The sequence below is a fragment of the Schistocerca nitens genome, chromosome 9 (genome assembly GCF_023898315.1).
Source record: "Schistocerca nitens isolate TAMUIC-IGC-003100 chromosome 9, iqSchNite1.1, whole genome shotgun sequence".
NCBI classification, from domain to species: Eukaryota; Metazoa; Arthropoda; class Insecta; order Orthoptera; family Acrididae; genus Schistocerca; species Schistocerca nitens.
Window position 1 is genome coordinate 393169406 of NC_064622.1, and position 27216 is coordinate 393196621.

At 44.1% G+C, this 27216-nt stretch overlaps 1 protein-coding gene across 1 annotated transcript in view; it reads right to left on the reverse strand.

The window, feature by feature from the left end:
* Positions 1-597: 597 nt before the first annotated feature.
* LOC126203443 (cell division control protein 42 homolog) overlaps positions 598-27216 on the reverse strand; it is a 642248-nt gene continuing 615629 nt past the window's right edge. Inside the window, exons 3-4 of the mRNA XM_049937761.1 lie at positions 16449-16697; positions 598-2107 (exon numbers count right to left, since the gene is read on the reverse strand). Coding sequence (XP_049793718.1) covers positions 1835-2107; positions 16449-16697 — 522 coding nt within the window. The 3' untranslated portion in view covers positions 598-1834. The remainder of the gene's footprint in view (positions 2108-16448; positions 16698-27216) is intronic.

Genomic DNA, 27216 nt, shown 5'->3' on the forward strand with positions numbered 1-27216 from the left:
GGGAGAGAGAGGAAGTCATTGGGTGGAATTCAACTGTGACCAGACAACATAACTTAAAAGGGGATTTTGCTGTAATAGTAACAAGAGTAAAAACAAAGTTCAAATATATCACTGAAAACAATCAGTAAACATGGTAAATTTAACTAATAGTATTTGCAGAGGTGTGTGTCCATTATAATGATAAAAACTATATGGAATTTTAAAAAGGTGGATGATCTCTGTGAAACAGGTACTAGAGGATTTTTAGATCCATTATTTTATTCTTCATGGCACATATCGGCCTCTGCCAATCTTCGGATGTTAAATATAGCTTTGAAAAGGAGGTAAGAAATCATCAGCAAAATCATGAAGTTAAAGGAGGTAGCTGCAGTAACAAGATACAATGACATAACACAAACCAAACTTACAAAAAATTTTTGTCAGAGTTCGGCCATTGTATCGAGGTACTGCTATGTTGCTTAACTTCATGGATTTCTTGATGATTTTTGACATATTTCTAAAAGTTATATATAACACTTACTTTAATTAGTCACATGAAGATGGTCAGAGCCCAAAACGTATAAAGAGAAATAAAATAAATGTCAGTGATCATCCACCTTTTTTAAATTCCTTATACTTTTTACAATCAGTAAATCACTTCTAACGAAAAATATCAAAAAGACGAAATTTTTACCGTCAGAAAAACGAAAATAATAGAAAACATAGCTGATCAACCACAGAGGAATGCACAGTGCTTACAAAGAATCACCGTTTCATGCTCTTTTTTTTCTTTATTAAGTTTTCAGTTCAAAGATCATTATAGGTTTGGTGACTGTCCTGATATAGTGATATACTACGAATTAAAAAATCCAGGGTTTAATTCCCAACTGCAATTTGGAATTTTCTGACTCTGAACAAGGCTAAAGGTAGCTGCTGAGAATAAAAACTAAGAGAACAACAGAGATAGGAATATACCAAAAAGTAATTAAAGACTTTCGATGCAATCGTTACTTTGAGATGAAGAGGCCAGAATGGGAGAGGAGTTCGTGATAGGCTATATCAAACCAGTCAGAAGAAAAGAAGTGGTAGGTCTCTTTCCCGTTCCTCCTCCGACACTGCTTTTTGGAACCTTGTTTCTGGCCAATCGCACCAGTTCTCAGCTTTGAGAAGGAAAAGGGCAGCCTTCTAAAGTGCAGCGTCACTGAAACCAATCTTAAAATTAAGAACAGTTTTATTTCACTTTTCAAAGAAAATATATTCTTTATGGTGAAGGTTTTAAGTAATGTAATTGTTACTGTGAACTGTTTATTGTGTAATATTGAATTTGGAATAAAATTCGCTATTATTCCGTTTGGTATTTTAAATATTCATCAGGAAAAATTTTAAAAATTCGCTGTAGAAATCGTTTTAGTAATATTCAGCCAGTGCTTACATCGAAAAGGAACCCTCAGACCATCCTCAGAAATTGTGTACAACTTCGTATCAACTACAGTATGTTGCTCTCCATAAATAAGCTGCTGTTCATGTGATGTGGACCATAAAAATGAATATAAACATACGTGCATAACATTCACAGATAACGCGCACTGCGGTGTATTCAACAACATTCAACTGTTACTTGTAAATTATTTTTCCATTTACGACTAAACCATTTTCCTTCACGATGATTTGCTCTACTGTTCTGATGCTAAGCCTCAGTTCCGTAAGAACCTGCGTGACCATAACAAGATGCTGCTCAATACGGCCGGTAAACGTATCAGTCCGCCGTAGCCGCAGGTGTGTCATCTGCGGCGACAGTTCTCACAATCGGATCGAGTCTCTGCCCGGCAGACAGGCTGGCGGTATCCGCCGGCCGCTACTCGCCGCCCCCGCCCCCGGCATCGCCTCCGCCTCCAGCACCAGCGCTCTCCCCACTGCCGCTGCCGCCCCCGGCGCCGCCTCCGCCCCTGGTGCAGCAGCAGAGCCGCCTCCAGAGCGGCCGCTGGCGGGGCTTCGGGGGCGTAGCCGGCCTCAGTAGCCCTCGCCGCCGCAGCGCACACACGATTGCCTGGTCGAACGCCTCCTTCAGGTCCCGCTGCGTCAGCGCCGAAGTCTCCACGTACGAGGCCGCACCGATTGTCCGCGCCGCCTGCACAACACGGGAGACAAACACAATCAGGAACACGTGTGGGACCTCTCTCTCTCTCTCTCTCATTATACTACGTTCAGAACTACTTCAGGAGTGATAGTTAAGCAGGAACATATGGAGCAGTGCAGCGCAGTTGACATACGCCCCACGGAATGCTCACAAAATCTTACACTTCTTTAAACTCGTTCAAACCTGAAAACTATAGTATAGTGTGCCAAGATGGAACTGCGCAACTGGTACGAGTGTTTTCTGGAAGAGAGCCACTATCAGGTACAGATCCGAGATGAAGGGAAAGGAGGCAGCTCATGACCATTTAAAAAAAAAAAAAAAAAAAAAAAAAAAAAAAACTTTTTGGTAGGTTATATTTTATACATGTCACGATCCAAATTTCACAGCTAATTTTCGGCGAATAAAATAGGACGAAAACTGAAGTGTTTCGAAAACCTCGAGAAATTCTGGAAATTACACTACTGGCCATTAAAATTGCTACACCACGAAGATGACGTGCTACAGACGCGAAATTTAACCGACAGGAAGATCATGCTGTGATATGCAATTGATTAGCTTTTCAGAGCATTCACTCAAGGTTGGCGCCGGTGGCGACACCTACAACGTGCTGACATGAGGAACGTTTCCAACCGATTTCTCATACACGAACAGCAGTCGACCGGCGTTGCCTGGTGAAGCGTTGTTGTGATGCCTCGTGTAAGGAGAAGAAATGCGTACCACCACGTTTCCGACTTTGATAAAGGTCGGATTGTAGCCTATCGCGATTGCGGTTTATCGTATCGCGACATTGCTGCCTGCGTTGGTCGAGATCCAATGACTGTTAGCAGAATATGGAATCGGTGGATTTAGGAGGGTAATACGGAACGCCGTACTGGATCCCATCGGTCTCGTATCACTAGCAGTCGAGATGACAGGCATCTTATCCACATGGCTATAACGGATTTTGGAGCCACGTCTCGATCCCTGAGTCAACAGATGGGGACGTTTGCAAGACAACAACCATCTGCACGAACAGTTCGACGACGTTTGCATCAACATGGACTACCAGCTCGGAGACCATGGCTGTGGTTACCCTTGACGCTCCGTCACAGACAGGAGCGCCCGCGATGGTGTACTCAACGACGAACCTGGGTGCACGAATGGCAAAACGTCAGTTTTCGGATGAATCCAGGTTCTGTTTACAGCATCGTGATGGTCGCATCCGTGTTTGGCGACATCGCAGTGAACGCACATGGGAAGCGTGTTTTCGTCATCGCCAAACTGGCGTATCACCCGGCGTGATGGTATGAGGTGCCATTGGTTAGACATCTCGGTCACCTCTTGTTCGCACTGACGGCACTTTGAACAGTGGACGTTACTTTTCAGACGTGTTACGACCCGTGGCTCTATCCTTCATTCGATCCCTGCGAAACCCTACACTTCAGCAGGATAATGCACGACCGCATGTTGCACGTCCTGCGGGCCTTTCTGGATACAGAAAATGTCCGACTGCTGCCCTGGCCAGCACATTCTCCAGATCTCTTACCAATTGAAAACGTGTGGTCAATTGTGGCCGGGCAACTGGCTCTTCACAATACGCCAGTCACTACTCTTGATGAACTGTGGTATCGTGTTGAAGCTGCATGGGCAGCTGTACCTCTACACACCAACCAAGCTCTGTTTGAATCAATGCCCAGGCGTATCAAGGCCGTTATTACGGCCAGAGGTGGTTGTTCTGGATAGTGGTTTATCAGGATCTATGCACCCAAATTGCGTGAAAATGTAATCACATGTCAGTAGTAGAATAATATATTTGTCCAATGAATACCTGTTTATCATCTGCATTTGTTCGTGATGTAGCAATTTTAATGGCCAGTAGTGTACTTTTAGCACGTGATACTTTGCACTTGCTTGCACGAGGGCTTGCCCGTGGGGATGAGCTTGCAGCAAGATTGGCATCAAGTAAAGGTGAAAATTCACAGGATAATGGTATCTGCCATTTAGAAGTCCAACACTATTCCCGAGTCCATAGACAGAACCGGAAAGCCACAGCAAGCTGACTAATGTAAGTCAGAAATGGTAATACCCTCCACGAAAAGAAAATAAATAAGTAATACTGACATCTCTGATGACAAAGTATTTAAGCACACCGAATTTCTCTCGTTTACACGCTCACTTAACTACAGCCCTCAGACCTGTGTTCGTAATTGTAATGTTCAGCGAATTACTAGATGGGGTACTGTGCTGTCTTGAGCAGTCCTACTGTACAATGTCTATATACTAGTAGATTGCTGCCTGTGTTTCCAAGATGAGGGTTGTACAGGACAAAATATCCGCTTAGAAGACACCTGGTGCACATCATGTTTCCAAGGCTCTCCCAACGATTATGTTAAACAGGGCAACTGGTTCCACAGTCAACGATCTAGGACGACGTTGAACTACACGGACTCCCGACTTAGGAGGTGCAGTGCCTGCTCGAAACGATGAAGCGCCTGCAATCAGCACCCTAACAGTTAAATTTGAAATGAATGCTTCTCAGGATACTGTGTGGCGAATATTACAGGAATTGCAGCAATATCCCTACCATCCGCAGAAGGATATTTGATTCCATTGGGAACTGTATGCTCAAAGACTGCTTCGAAACAAGAAAACTAGCAACATCGATCGTAAGAGGTTTAAATCATATATTTAACAATGATTTGAAATGTCCTATGACCGATGCTGCCAATTTTCTTGCTTACAACCTACAGAAAGTCCGTACCTTAACTCCTGCTGACTTCGGACCTCGTGTCGTGTTCAGCCAATAGTTCTTGCAGCGCCTTACAGTCGATCCTCACTTTCCTGCGTATGTATTTTTCACGGATGAAGCTTGTTTCACCAGAGACGGAACGCTAAATAGCTGCAGTAGTCATGCTTGGGCCGCTGAGAATCCCACGCTACAATTGTGAGGCGCCATCAATATATTACCAGCCAATGTGGGGCAGACGTAGTCACTGATTACGTATTAGGCCCGTTTCATCTTCCTCCTCACTTTAATGCACCAGTGTACAAGATGTTTATCAGAGACAGCCTATCCAGGTTTCTGGAATATATCTCCCTTGTTATTCGTCAGCGGATGTTTTACCAACATTTCCTGGCAAGAATTTTCGCTGCCTGCGACACTGTTCAATCAATACCGGTGATAACAGAATGGGTACGACAGCAAACATTCTGCAAAACTGAAAAGAATCTGTTGGCGTTGAGAGTCGCCATTCTGGGTAACTGTCGTAAATGTATCACGTTGTGAAATTTGTGCAGGTAAGTGGAATTCATTATTACTGTACCGTAAACTTATGATTTTCCGTTGCTCCACCATCATCAAGTTACATGCGTCGTTACTAGTTCATCAACAGGGGAAATTGTGTGGATGCTTCTGAGTATTCGATGGAAATTCTGTACGTCATGATCAGGTTCGGAAGTTACAGCTGTTAGTGCGAGAGCTGCGCAACGCTAAGAATCAACTTCAGGAGATTTTCGTTTAAACATTTCGGTCGTTTCCGGGCCATGGTCCATTCCCTCAACTTGATACTTTTACCTTCTCCATAATCACGAAGTCACCCTGATACGAGACGCGTACTAACAGGATACTCGTACAGTGTCCAATCAAAATTAGTATAACCACAGAAATATTTAAGCGAGTCTTGAGCCAAAAACATTATTACTATCTGTTCTCCGTGTAGCTCTCTATCTGGCGTGGCAAACATGAAAAGATCGCACACATGTCGTATAGGAGTACAAGAAAGTCTTTAAAGACAACTGCTTGTCCAATATCACTGAGTTAACAGATTTCCACTAAACTTTCAGCAGCACGAGGACACAGTTCAAATTCTACGGACAGGCGTATTCTAATACTAAACATTCACTCTGAAATCGAGCAGTCCCGTTTCAGGGTTTTATTTTGACCCGTTGTGTGGATAGTTTCTGAAGCTGTTGCGGGTATACCAAATGACGAATTATATTAACTACTGTAATAATTTTTAGTAGCTTGGACTGGTATAGCAGAGGAATAAAAATCATCGGCCAGTCACAAAAGTGCCCTCGATTCGCTGCAACACCATGCTTTTAAGTGAATGAATCAAGAACTGGATGTTACCTCTGTATAAGCTGGTTTGGAGATGTATGTGGGAAATATGAGTTATGGATCCAAACATACAACCAATTCAAACTAATCGTCGAAGTTGTCTCTGAATACAACTACGTTGTGCGATACTGATTGCTTATGATCCCTATTCTTGATTCAAACTGATCTGTTAAGCCAGGAAATAATGTTAGCGATTGAAAAAAAATCAGTTCGCTATTTTAGTTTTGAGTTTCAAAATGGTTCAAGTGGCTCTGAGCGCTATGGAACTTAACTTCTGAGGTCATCAGTTCCCTAGAACTTAGATTTACTTAAACCTAACTAACCTAAGGACAGCACACACATCCATGCCCGAGGCAGGATTCGAACCTGCGACCGTAGCGGTTGCGCGGTTCCAGACTGTAGCGCCTAGAACCGCTCGGCCACTCCAGCTGGCTTTTGGGTTTCAGTCAACGTGCGAAGTTGACCAACGTGACAGCTTCGAACTGCCTACATGAAAGCCGATGACGTGGATCTCTTGGGTTGGATTCTGCTTGGTTATCAAGCACTGGACAGGTGGACTATAATGTGAACCGGTGCAGAGAAACACGTTTTGTGTCTCCTACTGCGCCGGCCACGGTGGTCTCGCGGTTCTAGGCGCGCAGTCCGGAACCGTGCGACTGCTACGGTCGCAGGTTCGAATCCTGCCTCGGGCATGGATGTGTGTAATGTCCTTAGGTTAGTTAGGTTTAAGTAGTTCTAAGTTCTAGGGGACTTATGACCACAGCAGTTGAGTCCCATAGTGCTCAGAGCCATTTGAACCATTTTTGTCTCCTACTGGTTGCTTCAAAGACTCTCTTGTATGGAGATGAAGCAAATTTTGGTCCCTAATTGGCTCGTAGTATAGAACAGAGCCGCTGGGCGACTTGAAACCACAACAATAATAATAATAATAATAATAGACAAATTGGGATGACAGGTGGTTGGGTTCAGACGTAATTTCGTGGGCGTCGGTTTGTGCACAATGTAGATCTTTAGAATAAAGAGAAATTTTCGTTTCAGCGTCTAAATTGTGCCAACACCGCGTGTTAATTTTGTATCTGTCAATTTCGTGTGGCTTTAGTTTGATACGCTGAGTTACTATCACGATTGTAATTTGTAACGAAGATTGAGCAAAATCTGTGCTTCACACACACACACACACACACACACACACACACACACACACACACACACACTATATATATATATAGGCATCTCATAATAGTTGTGCGCATGATTAGTGACAGGGCGGTGTCAAATACCAGCCTCAATTTCTACAGCAGTTACTTTGTCATCAAAGACGAGTGAACACACAAACGACTATGGCCGTGCGCTGCTTCTGCTATAAGGTACGAACATCTTTACACGATTCTGGGCGAGTGGAAATGAACTTTCTGTGGTTATCTACACTTCCACCTGCAACTCCTGTGTGAACGTGGAGTTAGTGGACAGCCTGACAACACGACAGTAGTGCTGAGTGTACTAGCCATGAGAGTCAGCAAGGGAAATATAACCGAAAAAGATTCCTCTTAGAATACGTTTGCGTCGAGTAAACTGGCATCCAGGTGTAGAAGGAAGTTCTGTCGGAACTAAAAAGGAAACTACACAATACCTGTGTCCTACTGGTAACAACTTATGTTCTAGAAAGTTCGCTCTGAGAAACACGATTGCTCATAAATTACAAAGTGATGCGCATAAGGAAAAATGGAGAGGTAGACGCTGGACATCAGAATCAGAGGGGGAAAAAAAGGAACGAAGTTATCCGAAGGAGCATATAAGTAACAGGCATTCCCGAGAGTATTATCAGGCTGAACTGGAAGAATATGGAAGAGGCCTTCATTGAGCAGACGGTAGATAATGACTGGAGAGGGTTGTAGTAGTAGTAGTAGTAGTAGTAGTAGTAGTAGTAGTACACTACTGGCCATTAAAATTGCTACACCACAAAGATGACGTGCTACAGACGCGAAATTTAACCGACAGGAAGAAGATGCTGTGATATGCAAATGATTTGCTTTTCAGAGCATTGACACAAGGTTGACGCCGTTGGCGACACCTACAACGCGTTGACGTGAGGAAAGTTTCCAACCCATTTCTCATACACAAACAGCAGTTGACAGGCGTTGCCTGGTGAAACGTTGTTGTGATGCCTCGTGTAAGGAGGAGAAATGTGTACCAGCACATTTCCGATTTTGATAAAGGTCGGATTTAGCCCATCTCGATGGCGGTTTATCGTATCGCGACATTGCTGCTCTCGTTGGTCGAGATCTAATGAGTGTTGGAGCATGGACTATCAGCTCTGAGACCATGGCTGCGGTTACCCTTGACGCTACATCACACACAGGAGCGCCTGCGATGGTGTACTCAACGACGAACCTGGGTGCACGAATGGCAAAACGTTATTTTTTCGGATGAATCCAGGTTCTGTTTACAGCATCATGATGGTCGCATCCGTGTTTGGCGACATCGCGGTGAACGCACATTGGAAGCGTGTATTCGTCATCGCCATACTGGCGTATCACGTCTCTGTCACCTCTTGTTCGCATTGACGGCACTTTGAACAGTGGACGTTACATTTCAGATGTGTTACGCCCCGTGGCTCTCCCCTTCATTCGATCCCTGCGAAACCCTACATTGCAAAAAGAAAATGCACGACCGCATGTTGCAGGTCCTGTATGGGCCTTTCTGGATACAGAAAATGTTCGACTGCTGCCCTGGACAGTACTTTCTCCAGATCTCTCACCAATTGAAAACGTCTGGTCAATGGTGGCCGAGCAACTGGCTCGTCACAATACGCCAGTCACTACTGTTGATGAACTGTGGTATCGTGTTGAAGCTGCATGGGTAGCTGTACCTGTGCATGCCATCCAAGCTCTGTTTGACTCAATGCCTAGGCGTATCAAGGCCGTTATTACGGCCAGAAGTGGTTGTTCGGGGTACTGATTTCTCAGGATCTATGCACCCAAATTGCATGAAAATGTAATCATATGTCAGTTCTAGTATATTTGTCCAATGAATACCAGTTTATCAACTGCATTTCTTCTTGGTGTAGCAATTTTAATGGCCAGTAGCGTAGTAGTAGTAGTAGTAGTAGTAGTAGTAGTAGTAGTAGTAGTAGTAGTGGTGGTGGTGGTGATGGTAGTAGAATAATTAGAATTAGAAGCCTGAGGAGGAGGAGGAGGAGGAGGAGGAGGAGGAGATGATGATGGCATCAGAGTCATCTGTTTTAATATAGCCCACATATGGCACATACTCGGGATCTGCGCTATCAGATGACCCACAGATGAACTGCTTATTTTTCATGGCGAAATGAGCCGTTAACAGTGTTTAACTGAAACTTATAACAACATTTCTAACTATGAGCGCTTCTTTGTGCACCACTGCGAGTAACAGACGGCGGACATAAAACTGTATGAATTTTCGAACTCCTCGAAGAATAAATTTGTCGTAATTGTAATATACTGAACAACGTTTTACAAATTGTTTTTAATTATTATTTTATACTCAGGTCTGCTATGCACTGTATTTGAGTTACTTTCAGAGGATCAGTACAAAGCAGTTGCGTCTCCTATTCGTAAAATGAGTGAGGGTTGCCTGCTTTCTTACCTGCTGAGTTGCAGATCGCTTCGTTACAATACCGTAAGTGAAAGAGTTCTTACTCAGACAGTTCATAACCACTCAGGAAGCTCGTTTCTTACAGGAGTGTGCAAAAGATAAGTTTAGTGTGTTTCTAGAAATGGAGCCACTACCGAGACTTTGAACTGCGATTGAAGAATTGTCATACGATTGTTCGGTGGAAGATTAGCAGAAAAAATTACGAGGTTTGAATGCAGTACCGGCAACTTCCACTGCTCGACGGGTCCAACAAGAAATAAGAGCCGTAAGGCGTGCGTCATAGCACTTGACACTACAGGTCTTACGGGTTCCAATAATCATTTCAGGTTGTAACGGAACATATTAAAGGCTTTACTTTAATGAAGTATGCGATCCCTTCCAAATTCAACCAGTTTAACGAGTATTTATGATTATAGAAAAGTTATTGTGTATGTTAACAATGATTGCACAACATGTCTCCATAAACAGTCAACCCATTAAATTATACTGAATAACTGACCCACACAAAAGTTTATATCACTTGATCACTGATACAGCAAATGTCATCATGAAAAACACTAAGTTTATCTTAAATAATTAATATGAAGTACGAAAAATAGTGGCCAACTTAGGTATTTTGGATCTCCTTAAATAAAAATCACCCAGTGAAACCTATTTGTTCACTAGGAGCGTTTTCACTCAGTATTCACGTAATCAATCCTATTTTAGACGAAAACCAATGTAATTCTTCATAATTCACGTTACTTACTTATTTATGCAAATTAGAGAAGTCAATTGACAAACTTCTAAAAAACGACCTTTTTGTAACAGAGAATTATTCTGTCAAGTCAACAAATCTGTCTGTCATTTTCATAACATGTTAAATTATGTCACTCGATGCAAATTAATAACTTTTCTGCACAAATTATGATAACAGATGTACATGTGACTTATAAACTATATCTCTTTTTAGTAGTTCTTTGACAATGTTATAAATACAAGCAGCGAGAAGGGTCGAAAGGCAGTCGGAGGCAGTCGGAGGCAGTCGGAGGCAGTGGGGCAGTCGGAATGTCACTTTGGTGAAGTGTGTTTCTGTGTTATTGTTTGGGATGGAAAAACAATGCAAAGAACATGTAAAGGAAGTACTACTTTGTGTTGTGTTATGGTCTTTGGTGGACAGTGGAATTAAGATGGCCACCAAAGTAATAAATATTTGATGTTTACATATGTGTTGGTTTCGTTTGTTCTTTATCATCAAAAGCACATGAAAAACACGGGACCTCATGTTTTTAACCCTAGACAACCAGATTTAGAGCCAGCATCAGCATCGAGACACAGCAGTGATCCAGCAAGCAGCAGCGATTACTACAATGCATTGTAATGGCGCCAACCTAACATCAAGTGCTAACAAGCTCCGTAAATGGGAGTGAAATAGTGCGATTACAGCAATTAGAAATATCAACGACTAGGCGGACCATTTACAAGGTGGCGAGCGGATTACTGTTCCAAACGAACTTAATAATTCTTAACTGGGCGTTTAAATACATGCAAACTTTCCATAGAACATGAAGTTAAGACCTTTAGTGGGTACCTTTCCATTGACAACATTTTTCTCGTGAGGCCTGGACGGAGCCGAGCGCCACGGTGTATGTCACGCACGGCAACTAGCGTTACGTCACAAGGTTATTGCGGCGTTCGTGTTTCTCGTGAGCCCTGCTGTTCGGCGTTTCCGAATGCTGTTCAACGGGCTTGCTAAAGTTTGAATTCCTTATACCTTATTAACGCTTGAGAAACACGTCACGCTCGAGCAGGACTGTTACATCAAAGCATATACGACGATTGTGCAGAAGATAAACAAAACCGATGTGCCGTTGAGTATGTGTTTCACTTGTTAATCTCGTGCTACGAGACGATCAGTACTTCAACCACAACGTATTCACACCCAACACACCACCCCAGCGCCATCTTCTAGCGTAACCTAGACCTATGACTGGTTCATATACTGATGTGCCAACGCGTTATGAGCACTGACCAACGCAAGAAAGAATGGCACTTGGTAGCAGGGCAGGTGACGAGGCGGAAGAAGTACACGTAGCGGAAAAGAGACGAGTGGGAAATAAATATAGCAAATGGTTCACAAATGGGGAAATCCTCTGCCGTAAGTGACTGACAAAGGTCAGTGTGTTGAGGCCTGGCGCCGGCCGGAGTGGCCGTGCGGCTCTAGGCGCTACAGTCTGGAGCCGAGTGACCGCTCCGGTCGCAGGTTCGAATCCTGCCTCTGGCATGGATGTGTGTGATGTCCCTAGGTTAGTTAGGTTTAATTAGTTCTAAGTTCTAGGCGACTGATGACCTCAGAAGTTAAGTCGCATAGTGCTCAGAGCCATTTGAACCATTTTTGAGGCCTGGCGCCTGGCAACGAGAATCTCGGAAACGGCGAAGCTAGTCTGCTGTTCGTGTGCTACTGGCGTGAGCCTTTGAAGGGCGGTGAAACCATGTACAGGCGACCAACTGTTGGGCGTCCATGGCTCAGAACGGGAGACTGGAGCACGGTAGGCGGCGATCTTTGGCAGACCTGCCGACAGAGTGCAGCACTGGCGCAGGAGTTGCGGAGCACATCCTTCAGCGAACATCAACATACGGCTCCACAGCAGACGACCCCAATGTGTTTCCACGTTTACCAAACATCACCTTTAGGTACACTTGCAGTTGGCAGTAAATCATCGAGAGTAGGATGTTGATCAATGGAAACCTGCCGCCTGGTCGGATTAAACACGTTTCTGGCTACAATAGGGCGTTGGTCGTATATGCTGCCATACAAGCGAATACCTGCTCGACACATGCACCACGCGGCAGCTGCAGTGATTTCCCTAATTCGCTCCAGGCAAATGCGGGGGTGGTTCCTTTGAAAGGGCACGGCCAACTTCCTTCCTCATCCTTCCCTAATCCGATGAGACCGATGACCTCACTGTCTGGTCTCCTCCTCCCAAACAAGCCAACCCAAACAGACAGCTGCATGTCGGTGGAATATTATTGTGGTATTGCGGATATTCAGTCGGGCCTCAGTGTTTCCTGTAGTGGTAACAGACACTGTGATTGCTGTGGGCTATGTGAACATTGTTGCGAACCACCTGCATCGCTTTATTCTTGATGTGTCAGTAGATGGCGATGTCATCTAGCATGCTAACTGTCCATGTCACAAGACCAACAGCGTGCTAGAATAATATGGGAAATGTAATAGTGAATTCACTTTTATGTATTCTCCATATATGAATCGAACGGAACGCATCTGGGACACAATCGGGCGCCAGCTCCGTTTCCACTAACGATCGACCCGTAATTTATGGAACTGAGCGACCAGTGGTTAGACATCTCGTGCCATATACCTCTGGAAACTGCTACATTTCTTCCAAAAGCGGAATAGTATGCTATTAAGCAGGTGATCTTAATGTTTGGGTCCATTAGTCCATCTGTCTTCCACCATAACCTACATTACAAAATATATTTTTCATTTATTAATATTTAGCCTGACCATATCAGAGCCTGAGGGCTAACGGACTTGCCGCAGTGGTAGCACCAGTTTCCGTCAGGCCACTGAAGTTACGCGCTGTCGGGATTGGCTAGCACTCGGATGGGTCAACATGCGGCTCTGCCGAGTGCTGTTGGCAGGCCGATTGAGAAGCTACTCGACTGAGAAGTAGCAGCACCGGTCACGAAAATTGACAACGGCCGGGACAGCGGTAGAGCGGTGTGTTGTTACCATGCACCCGGTGACGCCTCAGAGCTGAGGACGATGTGGCCGCCGGTCGGTGCCGTTGGGATTTCAAGGCTTGTTCGGATGGTATTCGTTTGTTTATGTTAGGGCCTAAGGCCATCCCTTACAGCATACCACCAGCAAAACATACAAGAGAGATTACAGAACTTCCCAATGATGATAATAATAATATAATAATAATTATAATGACACTAATAATGATAATAGTAAATGGCGTTTAAAATGATATAGATTAGTTTAGCACATTTGAAGCCATGCTTAGAAACATCAGTAGCGGAATGGACAGACGAAGAGGAGAAGGTTGAAATGGCAATGACAGTGGCTGTCAGAAAAGAACACGATATAAATAAAGAACTCTGGCTATGAGGAGCAGGGGAAAGTTGTGGCGGAGAGGGTCTGACGATAACGTAGGAGAGATGGCTATTGTGATAGAAGGTGGATCCTCAGCCGTCCTTTGAAATTTGGAAGGAATTTAATTTCTCTGATATTTTGAGGAGGGTTATTCCGAAGCAGGATTCCTGACACAGAAAACGATTTGCAGAATACGGTAGTGTTATGTCATGGTATAGAGAGAATTCTACTTACCTTGTTGGGTATTTCTGCTGTGCTGCACAGCTAGTAGAGTAAGAGTTGAAGACAAATAACTGGGGTTGGAATGCCTGAGAAGGCGTTGGAACAAACATAGGGTGCGATCGTCTCTACGCTAATTGTCACGTTCAAATAGCTCTGAGCACTATGCGACTTAACTTCTGACGTCATCAGTCGCCTAGAACTTAGAACTAATTAAAACTTACTAAACTAACCAATAAACCTAACTAACCTAAGGACATCACACACATCCATGCCCGAGGCAGGATTCGAACCTGCGACCGTAGCGGTCGCTCGGTTCCAGACGGTAGCGCCTAGAACCGCAAGGCCATTCCGGCCGGCAATTGGCACGTAACATGATAAGTGTCTGTAGGCAGGTGTGATATGGCCGAGAAAGCATACTTCGTAAATGCATCGTAAGCAAGCACTCATCGCCAATTCTTTCGTATGGAAGTCCTTGGAGAACGGCATCGCCATAGTCAAGTATGGGGAGTACTAGTGTCCCTACGAGCTTCTCTTCAAGTGAGGAAGGAATTATTGTTTTATATTTCTATAGTTAGTGAAGTACACTTTTGTTACAGACTGCGATTGTGTGATCGATCAAGGCTAAATGATGGTCCAGAATTATCCCCAAGTTTTTGCCGAAGAAGAAAAGGTTATTTCTGTGCTGTTTAGGGTTAATTGTGCCTGCCCTGTTTCAATCTTGGGACGTATACTCTGCCAGACGTTGGAAACAGCTCGAAACAAGACTTATCCTACCACATAACACTCTTCCTTTGCTCAATAATCTAGGTTTTATACCTTCTGCACTAATTCTCCTGTGAAGTGCACTTGCACTACTGACAAGTGCTTTTGAAATTCTAGCTCGACCTCCAATTCCCTGCTTATGGAGCTCCCTTCGTGTTCTTTTGGTGCTGCCAGAATTTGCGAGTTCGACATTCAGTTCTGCGGTGACTTTTGCAGCTGTCTTCCTCTAATTTTTTGTCATAATCCTCTTCAATGACCGTCCGTCACGATAGTTCAACCCTCTTTCGTCCGTGTTGTGACTTAGCGGATTAAGTTTTTCAACTTTTCCTCTATACGATATAGAATTTCGATACGGTTTCTCTTGAAGCTCCAAACACTTCAGACACCTTGGTTACGTAGGCACGCACCATACGACCACAAAAAAAGCTGCTCGTGTTAGGATTAGCGTACCTCAGACAAAATGGACTCAGAAGTACAAGGGAAACTATTCTAGCCACAACTGACACTTGCAACGACTGAGAACATTTCACGTGTGCCGTTAGTGGCCAAATACAAGAGCGCAACCAGCAGGCGTGGCTAGCTCATTCATGTATGTTCAGGAGAACCTGGAGTTCACACATCTTTGGCGAACCCTGTACTGGACGGTTATAGTTGAAGTGCAGTTACAAAGGTCTGGTTTGGACGTTAATTATCATACAACAGCAAAACTTGCTAAATATGCTAATGCGTTAACACACAACTGATTTACGCTGAAAAAAAAATAGTTCCAATTTTGACAACCAAGTGCAAGTCTGGCGCTGTCAGAGCATCTTGCCAAAGTCTTTTGTGCTCATATTGGACAAACTGTGTAAGAGGCCGTTAATAATAAAATCAACATAATACCTTTCTCAACTATTTAACCTTTTCTCCCCACATCCAGTTCCTAACCCATTACATATGGAAAAACTTGCATACGTCTTTCTTGCATTCACAGCGCCAGTTTTGCTCCTGGTGGCCGACACTAGAACTAATTTTTTTCCCAGCGTAAATCGATTCCGCGTTAGCATAGCTATCAAGTTTCGCTGCCATACGATGATTAAAGCTCACATTGGACTTCTGTAAGTAAAAAGCACTCAGTCATCAGGCCACAAGTGGCCGACCGCGGTGTCATCCTCAGATGAGGATGCAGATAGGAGGAGCGTGTGGTCACCACACCACTCTCCCGGTCGTTACGATGGTTTTCTTTGACCGAAGCCGCTCCTATTCGGTCTAGTAGCTCCTCAATCGGCATCACGAGGCTAACTGCACCCCGAAAAATGGCAACAGCAATGACGGCCCAGACGGTCACCCATCCAAGTGCCGGCCACGCCCGAAAGCGCTTCGGTGATCTGATGGGAACCGGTGTATCAAACTTCTGTAAGTAGCTGCACTTTGCTCCAACCACCTGCCATAAACTTACAATTATTGCTACATTGAGGGTAGCAGACGGCGCGCGCTTGTTTGTGTAAGTGAGTGTGTGCGTGTGTTTGTTTTTTTACCTGGGCGGCGCGGGCGGCGGAGACGGGCGCCTGCCCCGCGGTAGCGAGTGTGGCCAGCAGGCGGGCGTCGCGACGCCGGTCCGCCTGGGCGCCGACCAGCACCAGCGGGGCGTCCGGGCAGTGGCGCCGCACCTCGGGAGCCCAGCGCCTCTCCACGGAGCGCAGCGTCGCCGGCGCCACCACGCTGAACACCACCAGGAAGACGTCCGCGTCCGGGTAGCACAGCGCCCGCAGCGGGTCCAGCGCGTCCTGCACACACAGCACACCAGAGACCTTGTAACCTCACTACCCTCAAAAGCGAACTACAACACTGGCCATTAAAATTGCTACACCAAGAAGAAATTCAGATGATAAACGGGTATTCATTGGACAAATATATTATACTAGAACTCACATGTGATTACATTTTCTCGCAATTTTGCTACATAGATCCTGAGAAATCAGTGCTCAGAACTACCACCTCTGGCCGTAATAACGGCCTCGACACGCCTGGGCATTGAGTCAAACGGAGCTTGGATGGCGTGTACAGGTACACCTGCCCATGCAGCTTCAACACGATACCACAGTTCATCAACAGTAGTGACTGGCGTATTGTGAAGAGCCAGTTGCTCGGCCACCATTGACCAGACGTTTTCAATTGGTGAGATATCTGGAGAACGTGTTGGCCAGGGCAGTAGTCGAACATTTTCTGTATCTAGAAAAGCCCGTACAGGGCCTGCAACATGCGGTCGTGCATTATCCTGCTGAAATGTAGGGTTTCGCAGGGATCGAATGAAGGGTAGAGCCACGGGTCGGAACTCATCTGAAATGTAACGTCCACTGTTCAAAGTGCCGTCAATGCTAACAAGAGGTGACCCAGACGTGGCATCGCGTACCATCACGCCGGCGATAACGAATACACGCTTCCAAAGTGAGTTCACCGCGATGTCGCCAAACACGGATGCGGCCATCATGATGCTGTAAACAGAACCTGGATTCATCCGAAAAAAATGACGTTTTGCCATTCGTGCACCCAGGTTCGTCGTTGAGTACACCATCGCAGGCGCTCCTGTCTGTGATGCAGCGTCAAGGGTAACCGCAGCCATGGTCTCCGAGCTGACAGTCCATGCTGCTGCAAACGTCGTCGAACTGTTCGTGCAGATGGTTGTTGTCTTGCAAACGTCCACATCTGTTAACTCATGGATCGAGACGTGGCTGCACGATCCGTTACAGCCATGCGGATAAGATGCCTGTCATCTCGACCGCTAGTGATACGAGGCCGTTGGGATTCAGCACGTCGTTGCCTATTACCCTCCTACACTTACCGATTCCATATTCTGCTAACAGTCATTGGATCTCGACCAACGCGAGCAGCAATGTCGCGATATGATTAAGCGCAATCGCGATAGGCTACAATCCGACCTTCATCAAAGTCGGAAACGTGATGGTACGCATTTCTCCTCCTTACACGAGGCATCACAATAACGTTTCACCAGGCAACGCCGGTCAACTGCTGTTTCTGTATGAGAAATCGGTTGGTAACTTTCCGTATGTCAGCACATTGTAGGTGTCGCCACCGGCGCCAACCTTGTGTGAATGTTCTGAAAAGCTAATCATTTGCATATCAAAGCATCTTCTTCCTGTCTGTTAAATTTCGCGTCTGTAGCAAGTCATCTTCGTGGTGTAGCAATTTTAATGGCCAGTAGTGTATGTCGTAACCCTATTACCACATCAGGCTCATGAAGCTTCACAAGAAAAATTAAAAATTTGTGTCCCATAGTGTAAAAGCATTATTTTAGTGAATTATGAGAAAACAGAAAGGGAATACCACAGGGTTCAGTGTTGGGTCCAGTACTCCTCTCAGGAAGAGCAGGCACTATTCAGGGCTACGACTAGAACGATCATTCACAGCAAAGAAGTTTAGTAACATGAGCTCTAAAATGTATACCTTAAGATCTGTTCTGTACTTGTGCTGTGAAAGAGTTGTGTTTCACTTTAGTCGAAGGATAAGAGCTCATACATCTTAAGGTATGTATTTTGAAGCCTATCTTTGCTGGACCTTTTTCGACTCGAATGATCATTCCAGTCATGTCGCTGAATATTTTTTCTATTCCTTCTGGGACTCTATTATGTAAACGGCTTCCTACTCGATACTCAAAAAGCTGAAATCTAACTTTTTTGCTGCCGATACTAGTGTTACAATACCAGGTGAAACCGGAATTTAGTTGCAATAATTATTCGTCTGTTTTGAACTGATAAAAAATATTTTATTCAAAATAATGGTTAAAATGGCTTTGAGCACTATGGGACTTAACTGCTGAGGTCATCAGTCCCCTAGAACTTAGAACTACTTAAACCTAACTAACTTAAGGACATCACACACATCCATGCCCGAGGGAGGATTCGAACCTGCGATCGTACCAGTCGCGCGGTTCCGGACTGAAGCGCCTAGAACCGCTCGGCCACCGGGCCGACTTTCAAAATAATCTCCATTGCTACTTATACATTGCCATCTCTCCGGCAAGCTATGAATACCACGCTAAAAAAAAAAAAAAAAAAAAAAAAAGTTCTTCTTTTGAAGTGAACCAGTTAGCGAGTCGTTTTCGTAAATTTCATACGAATTGAGGGATTGTTAGAGCGAGCGTGTCCCAGTGATTCAAATAGATAATAATCGGACGGAGCCAAGTCTGGGGAATAAGCCGCATCCCCTAGTATTTCCCAAACGAACGCCTCGATCGTTTTCCCGGCCTGTTGCGCTGGGTGTGACGGAGCGTTATCATGGCTCAGTACGACTGTGTTGCTGTTTTCCATATTCCGGTCGTTTTTCACGCAATGCTCGATGTAAATCGATCATTTGCTGTCGGTAATGATCAGTTTTGACGGCTTCACCAGGTTTTAACAGCTCATAATAGATGACACCCTTCTGATCCCACCAAACACAGAGCATTGTCTTCTTTCCAAAGCGATTTGGTCTTGCAGGGGATGTCAGTGGTTTGCCTGGATTCACCCATGATTTACGACGCTTAGGATTCTCAAAATATATCCATTTTTCATCGTCTGTCACTATTCGATGGAGAAACGACTTTATTTTGTATCTGGCGAGCAGCATCTCACTAGTGGTCTTTCGATTTGCTTGCTGTCTTCCATTCAGCTCATGCGGAACCCATTTTCCCACTTTCTGTACCTTTTCCATAGCTTTCAACTCAAGAGAAACAGCTTTTTTGCGTCACATTCAGTTGTTCCGCGGGTTCCTGTTGAGTCTGAGTATGATCTTCATCCAGTAAGGCCTGTAATTCGTTGTCTTTGAACGTTTTCGGTGCTTTCCCGCGCTCGTCGTTTTTTACGCCAAAGTCACTACTTTTGCATTTTTTAAGCACTCCAAACAAGAGCATATTCGCCAAAAGCTTCAACAAGCATTCGGTGCGATTCTGCAGCAGTTTCTTCAAACGATAACAGGAAACCAACGCTGTCCGCAAATCGTAGATCGTAGGCACAGAAGACATGTTTACGTGTTTGAAACAGATACCGATGTATGGAACTTGGGTTACGGTGTGTTGAAATTCGTCGGCAGCCGTTACAGGAAGCAGATGGCGCTGCATACGCGGTCTCACGGGCGCTACACTGACGGCTAGCACCATCCATAGGGAAATTCCAGTTTCATACCTCTATACTTGGTACATTATCTTAGTGGCAAAGCCACAGAACGTTAGCGATGTTTTCAAAGAATTATTAAGTGGCTCTCTGGAAATCGACTCCACTAAATTTCTAGAAAACTCATTATGATCAGTTCCGTACAACAAACAGTCATATCAACAGTTGATGTTACACAGTTAAAGCCGTCAGTGTGACGAGGGAAAACTGCTCGCTCCAAATTTTTAGGTGCACATATTGATGAAAACTTGAAATGGGAGAAGAATATTAATGAGCTTTTGCAACAATTATATTCCGCTGCTCTTTGTATAATTGCTAGACTTGAAAATAAACAAATCGACCTACTGACAAATTTTGCCTATTTACACACAACTGTGTCCTATAGCTAAATGTTCTGTGGCAATTCTTCACTTAGAAAGAAAGTACTGCGTCTTCACCAGCAGTCTTCAAGAAGTTAGGCATTGTAATCCCGCAATCACAATACGTATATTTGCTAATGAAATTCACCATAAATAATCGATCACAATTTGAGAAGAATAGTGCTACCCATACCTACAACTATAGAAGAACAGAATTACCTCTATTATTCATTATTAAAGCTATCATTGGGTCAGAAAAGAGTTATATATGCAGTAACAAAAATTTTTGATCATTTACCCAATAATATAAATGTGTGACAGATAGCAAAGCAAGTCTTAAATCTAACCTGGAATCACTTTTCCTGGACAACTCCTATTCCCTGGATGTACTGCTATTTAAAAACTGGCAGCCTGGGGAAACAACTTGTTTTTAAGTGTAGTTGCATGTTTAGGATTGAAAAATAATGTATTCATACCTGTTAACATATTTCACTCAAACAGACTCGTTCCACTCTATTTCGATTAAAGGATCGTTCAAATGAGGTATGGAACATTTAACTAATTAACTACCTGGCTAACTTACAGAACTTTAAAGCTCTTACAGATATCTGGCTGGACGAAACAATCCCTAAAGATGACAGTGTGCCGTAATCCACTCATCACAAAAAAAGGAGAAAACTTACATAAATAAATGTAATGGTAATTCGTTACTGCCAGATACAAAATTCCTTCAGAAATCATATTAAAATGGCTTGAAGCACAAAGGGATCATTTAATTGGAGAACGTCAGCCTGTTTTAGGAAAGGTAGATCCTGTGCAGAACAAAGTCTCATTCTGACGACAGTCTTACAAATCCTGAGCGGAAGAATGCTGACCACCATTGTAGACTCCAAAAAAGCATATGATTGAGTTGATAGATGTACACTGTTTAATCTACTGAAGGATTTTGAAGTGGACAGAAAGGCAAAACAGTTTATTAAATAAGCATTGGCTGATTCAAGTTCAAAAGTTTAAATTCCAAAGCGAAATGTCTGAACATTTTGATATACGCGTAAAAACAAGGATCCACCATGGAGACAGCCTACCCCATTTAATGTTCAGTCTAGTATTGAAAAAGTAATGAAGAGCTGGCAAAAAGAAGTATAAGGAATAACCATTGGCGGACTACGCGAGACTAAAGTTGACGTAAGATGTAGAAGATCTAGTGAGTAAAGAGAAGACAGAAAATAGGCGATGAACTTGAAAAACTTCAATCATGCATGTCCTAACGGCTTTGTATAGTACTGTTCACACACTGCGAAAAACAGGTATTCCAAACTTGTAAAACCTACCTGGCAAGGAAAACACCACGAGAATAACATTGTCTCTCCCTGTGCGGGAATCACATGAAATGTGTGGGAGCATAGGACGTAAGCACTGTGACATACAGAGGTTTGGGTCGGTGCGGGATGTGTGTACGGATAGCCGAATGGTTAAGGAGACCGATCGTGACAGGCGGAAAATCGTGGTTCGCGTTTCGGTCCGGCACAAATTTTCACATGTCACTAATCATTTGTAAAGCAGATGTAACAGTTTCCAGGACATCTCACGGTAAGTTTGTCTGAGTGGCAGGTAGATACACATCCACACTCTGCAAGCCGCGTTACAGTTGCAACAGTCCTACTGTTACGGCTGTACTTGCAGGTTTTTTTTTTTCCTCTGTCCAATACTCCCCTTTTAAAGCAGTCGTGCTAGGTCCACGCCGTAAAGATATTAGCCGAGGGATGGAGTTATATGTGCACGAGCGGAACAATCGGTGAATTAATTGCAGGACAGTTCAGTATAGAGACAGCCAAAGCTGAAAAAAAAAATGGCTCTGAGCACTATGGGACTTAACTTTTGAGGTCATCAGTCCCCTAGAACTTAGAACTACTTAAACCTAACTAACCTAAGGGCATCACACACACACCTATGCCCGAGGCAGGATCCGAACCTGCGACCGTAGCGGTCGCGCATTTCCAGACTGTAGCCAAAGCTGTAAGATTCACTTTTTATTTAATTGATTGACTTGTTTCGGGTTACCTGAACCCATTTACAAATCATCCAGGTGGACAGACAGAACAGTATTTTCTGAAATAGCATATAAACCATATCAAGATTATATGCATAAACATAACAGAGTCAAGTTTAACCATGAACAGTGACAGAACAAACAAGTCATCAATTAAATAGAAAGTGAATCTTGCAACACTAATTAATGTTTCTGGAAAAGTGTTTCACGTTGAACAACGAGCCGTCATGCAGAATTGAAGCCGCCAGGGGACGCACTAGCTGGTCGGAAGCTGGGTCAGCGGTGACGCCAGTATATGGCTCGAGTTGCACACAAGCTGCAAAAGACGTGTACGAGAAGAACAGAAACTCAAAAAGTCTCTAGCGACATGCGAACCTAGTCTTTGTTTTACGTTCATGTCTGGCTGACGTAGTGCTTTTAATTGCGCCACACAAAGATAACTGGTCGAGTCGTATTAACCGGGTCTCAGTTAAAGAAAGGATACGCAGATACTACGATGGAGGCGCAATGAGTTCCCAGGTGTTGATCAAAATAGAGAAGATTTGGTTGCTCAGCAATTCACTGTTTTACATGTGAGTAGTATTTCAGTGACTTTTAGTGTTGTATCCGCCTGGTAGTCGTTGCCTCCAACCACCAGGCAGGCCGTGCGGGTAGCCGCCCCGCCAGGCGGGCGTGTGTAAACGGCTTCCACCACACCGATATACGAGGCCTGTTCAGAAAGTAAGCTCCGATTGATTGCCAAATTGAAACCACAGTGAACATCAGAAATGTTTTACTTGTAACAATTAGCTACACCTTTCAGCTACTTCTCTACGTAGTCGCCGTTCTGACTTAGACTTTTGTCATAGCGTTGTACCAACTTTTCAATAGCCTCATCATAGAAGGCAGCCGCCAGTGCTTTCCGCCAATTCTTTCCGCCAATTCTCTACGCTGGCCTACACCTCGTTGTCTGTGTCAAAATGTTGTCTTCAAAGACAGCGGTTCATGTGACCAGAGATGAAACTCAGGGGGAGACAATTGCGGACTGTATTGTGGGTAATGTCACATTTCCATTTGAAAACGATGCAGGAGCATCTTCATTGCCCCTGCAGAATGCGGCTGAGAATTGTCTTGAAGAAACAGCACGACAGTTATGTAATGTTAGCTGCATAGCTTCAGGCGAAATTTCTCACGAGGCCCTCGTACTTGGCGGCAGACACTATTTTCTAGACATCTTTACGCACTCACTGCGAGCTCAGAAATGAGAAGAGCGACGTGATGCTAACTGGGGTTATACTAGAGACACTACCCAACACATCTGTGCAAAGCTTTATCGGATTTTCATAGTCGTTTCCATTTCGCGACCGATCGGAGCTTACTTTCTGAACGCCCCTCGTATATCCCAGTACCGCCGGCGTGTTTACCACGGAGTTACACGTCTCCTCCACAACATCTGGCGGGCACCAACCTCACCGACAGGCAGTGTGCCTGTTCCAGTAGAGAGCGCTGTCAGCCACAACGAAATTCTGTCTCGAAATCTGGCAGAAAACCTAAAGAGATTCTGGTCATACATAAAGCACACCAGTGGCAAGACACAATCAATACCTTCACCGCGTGATAACAACGGTGAAGTCACTTATGACAGTGGCACTAAAGCAGAGTTATCAAAAACGGTTTTCCGAAACTCCTTCACCAAACAAGACGAAGTAAATATTCCTGAATACTCCAATCAAGAAAGACTGCCAAGATGAGAAACATAGAAGTAGATATCCTCGGTGTAACAAAGCAGCTTAAATCACTTAATAAAGGCAAGGCCTCCGGTCCAGATTGTATACCAGTCAGGTCTCAGAGTATGCTGATAAAATAGCTCCATATTTAGCAATTATATATGACCACTCACTCACAGAAAGATACGTACCTAAAGACTGAAAAATTGCTCAAGTCACACCAATACCCAAAAAGGGAAGTAGGAGTAATCCACTGAATTACAGGCCTATATCACTAACGTCGATTTGTAGTAGGGCTTTAGAACATATACTGTATTCGAACATTATGCTGTACCTCGAAGAAAACGATGTACTGACATATAGTCAGCACGGATTCAGAAAATATCGTTCTTGTGAAACACAACTAGCTCTTTATACTCATCAAGTAATAAGTGCTATCGACAGGGGGTGTCAAATTGATTCCATATTTTTAGATTTCCAGAAGGCTTTCGACACCGTTCCTCACAAGAGTCTTCTAATCAAACTGCGTGCCTACGGAGTATCGCCTCAGTTGTGCGACTGGATTCGTGATTTCCTGTCAGAAAGGTCACAGTTCGTAGTAATAGACGTAAAGTCATCGAGTAAAACAGAAGTAATATCCGGCGTTCCCCATGGAAGTGTTATAGGCCCTCTATTGTTCCTGATCTATATTAACGACATAGGAGACAATATGAGTAGCCGTCTTAGATGGTTTGCAGATGATGCTGTCATTTACCGTCTTATAAAGTCATCAGATGATCAAAACGACTTGTCAAATGATTTAGATAAGATATCTGTATGGTGCGAAAGTGGCAATTGACCCTGCATAAAGAAAAGTCTGAAGTTATTCACATGGATACTAAAAGAAATCAGCTAAATTTCGATTACGCGATAAGTCACACAAATCTGAGGGCTGTAAATTCAACTAAATACTTAGGGATTACAATTACAAATAACCTAAACTGGAACGATCACATAGATAATATTGTGAGTAGAGCAAACCAAAGACTGCGATTCATTGGCAGAACACTTAGAAGGTGCAGCAGGTCTACCAAAGAGACTGCTTACACTACGCTTGTCCGCCCTATTCTGGAGTACTGCTGTGCTGTGTGGGATCCGCATCAGGTGAGACTGACGGATGACATCGAAAAAGTACAAAGAAGGGCAGCTCGTTTTGTATTATCGCGAAATAGGGAAGATAGTGTCCAGACATGATACGTGAATTGAAGTGGCAATCATTAAAACAAAGGCGTTTTTCGTCGCAACGGGATCTTCTCATGAAATTTCAATCAGCAGTTTTCTCCTCCGAGTGCGAAAACATTCTGTTGGCACCCACCTACATAGGGAGAAATGATCATCACGATAAAATAAGAGAAATCAGCACGTGACACTGCAAGTCTTACGGGTGCCAGCGGCCGTCTCTGGCGGGGAGCGAGTAACTATTTCAGACGAGTTTAATAAATGCATGCAAGCTTTAATGGGTACATTTTCAGTTAAAGATTTATTTTCCGTGGACCATGCACGGACAAGCCGACAACTTCGTTGCGAAGCTCGTATTTCTAGTCGGCCCGTCATACACCGGCAGCACCAGCCTAGTAACGTCCCAGGTTTTCACACCGCCAACTACCACGACTCTGGAGTTCGTCATGTATGCACATCACAGACTGTTTCGAGGGAGAGATATTTCTGTTGTATCTAGTTGCGTGGACATTAATCCAAGGACATTCAACTGAGTTTCGTTTCGTTGATAAAGCTATTCTTTTAAAGTGTCTTCGATCACTTATCAGTACGACGATACATTAGACAGGAATTTAATTTTGAATGTATTATATTACAATTTAATTCTTTGTGTGCTAGGCTCCTTTCTGATGGACGCTGCTTCCGGGCCACAGCTAGAAGGTGCTTCTGAGAATTTCGGTCAGTGGTCTCAGAAAATAAAGGAAACAAGAGTTACGAACAAAGTGCCTATAATGGCCTACAAAAAAATCACTTCCTGCAACACACTTCCGACATCGGCTGCAAAGCTGTTGGAAACTGTCAGCTAATGCTTCTGCGGAATCGCCCAAAGCACAAAGGACGAGCGCTGTTGGATACTCGCATCATTATAGGAGATGAGACCTGGTGCTGCGATCCGGAGACCAAGTAACAGTCCATGGCTCGGTGTTCACCGTCTTCCCGCCTCCTGAGAAAACGTCGGATGACTAAATCCTAGATTAACACCATGTTGATAGTTTTTCGACAGCAAGGGCTTGATCCATCATTATTTTCTAGCAGAGGGAGCCTGGGAAGTGGATGAACAACATGCCGTTGACTGTCACCCCGTCTCCGCATCTTATTTGTGGCACCATGTCTGCTCTCCTGTAATGATGCGGATATCCAACAACGCGTGACCATAAGATACTCATACTACTTATAGCGGTGGGGGTGGAAGCTGAGAAGGAGTAACGTGTAAGTTCCAAAAGGAGCTGTAGGAACCTCTTTCCTGTATTTAGTTGACTTTTAAGTATTGGAAATAGGAAGCACTATCATATTTATATTATTCAGGGAGTCAACAGTGTTACGAGGAAGACCAGTGCAAAAAAATGGCTCTGAGCACTATGGGACTTAACTGCTGTGGTCATCAGTCCCCTAGAACTTAGAACTACTTAAACCTAACTAACCTAAGGACATCACACACATCCATGCCCGAGGCAGGATTCGAACCTGCGACCGTGGCGGTCGCGCGTGTCTAGACTGTAGCGCCTAGAACCGCTCGGCCACTCCGGCCGGCAGACCAGTGCATGAGGCAAGTAATTTAACATTGACTTGAAAATAACAGATTTCAGCTATCAGTAGTCCTTTTTAAATTTTGCTGGAAGATCTAGATTTCAGCTAGAAACTAACCATTCTCAATGCCCTATCATTTTTAATCAATGCATGTAATGCCTGTTGGTCGGGCTTCATCCACAGTTCATAAAGCTACTTTCTAGCTGAAATCTAGATCTGCCAATAAAATTTAAAAAGGA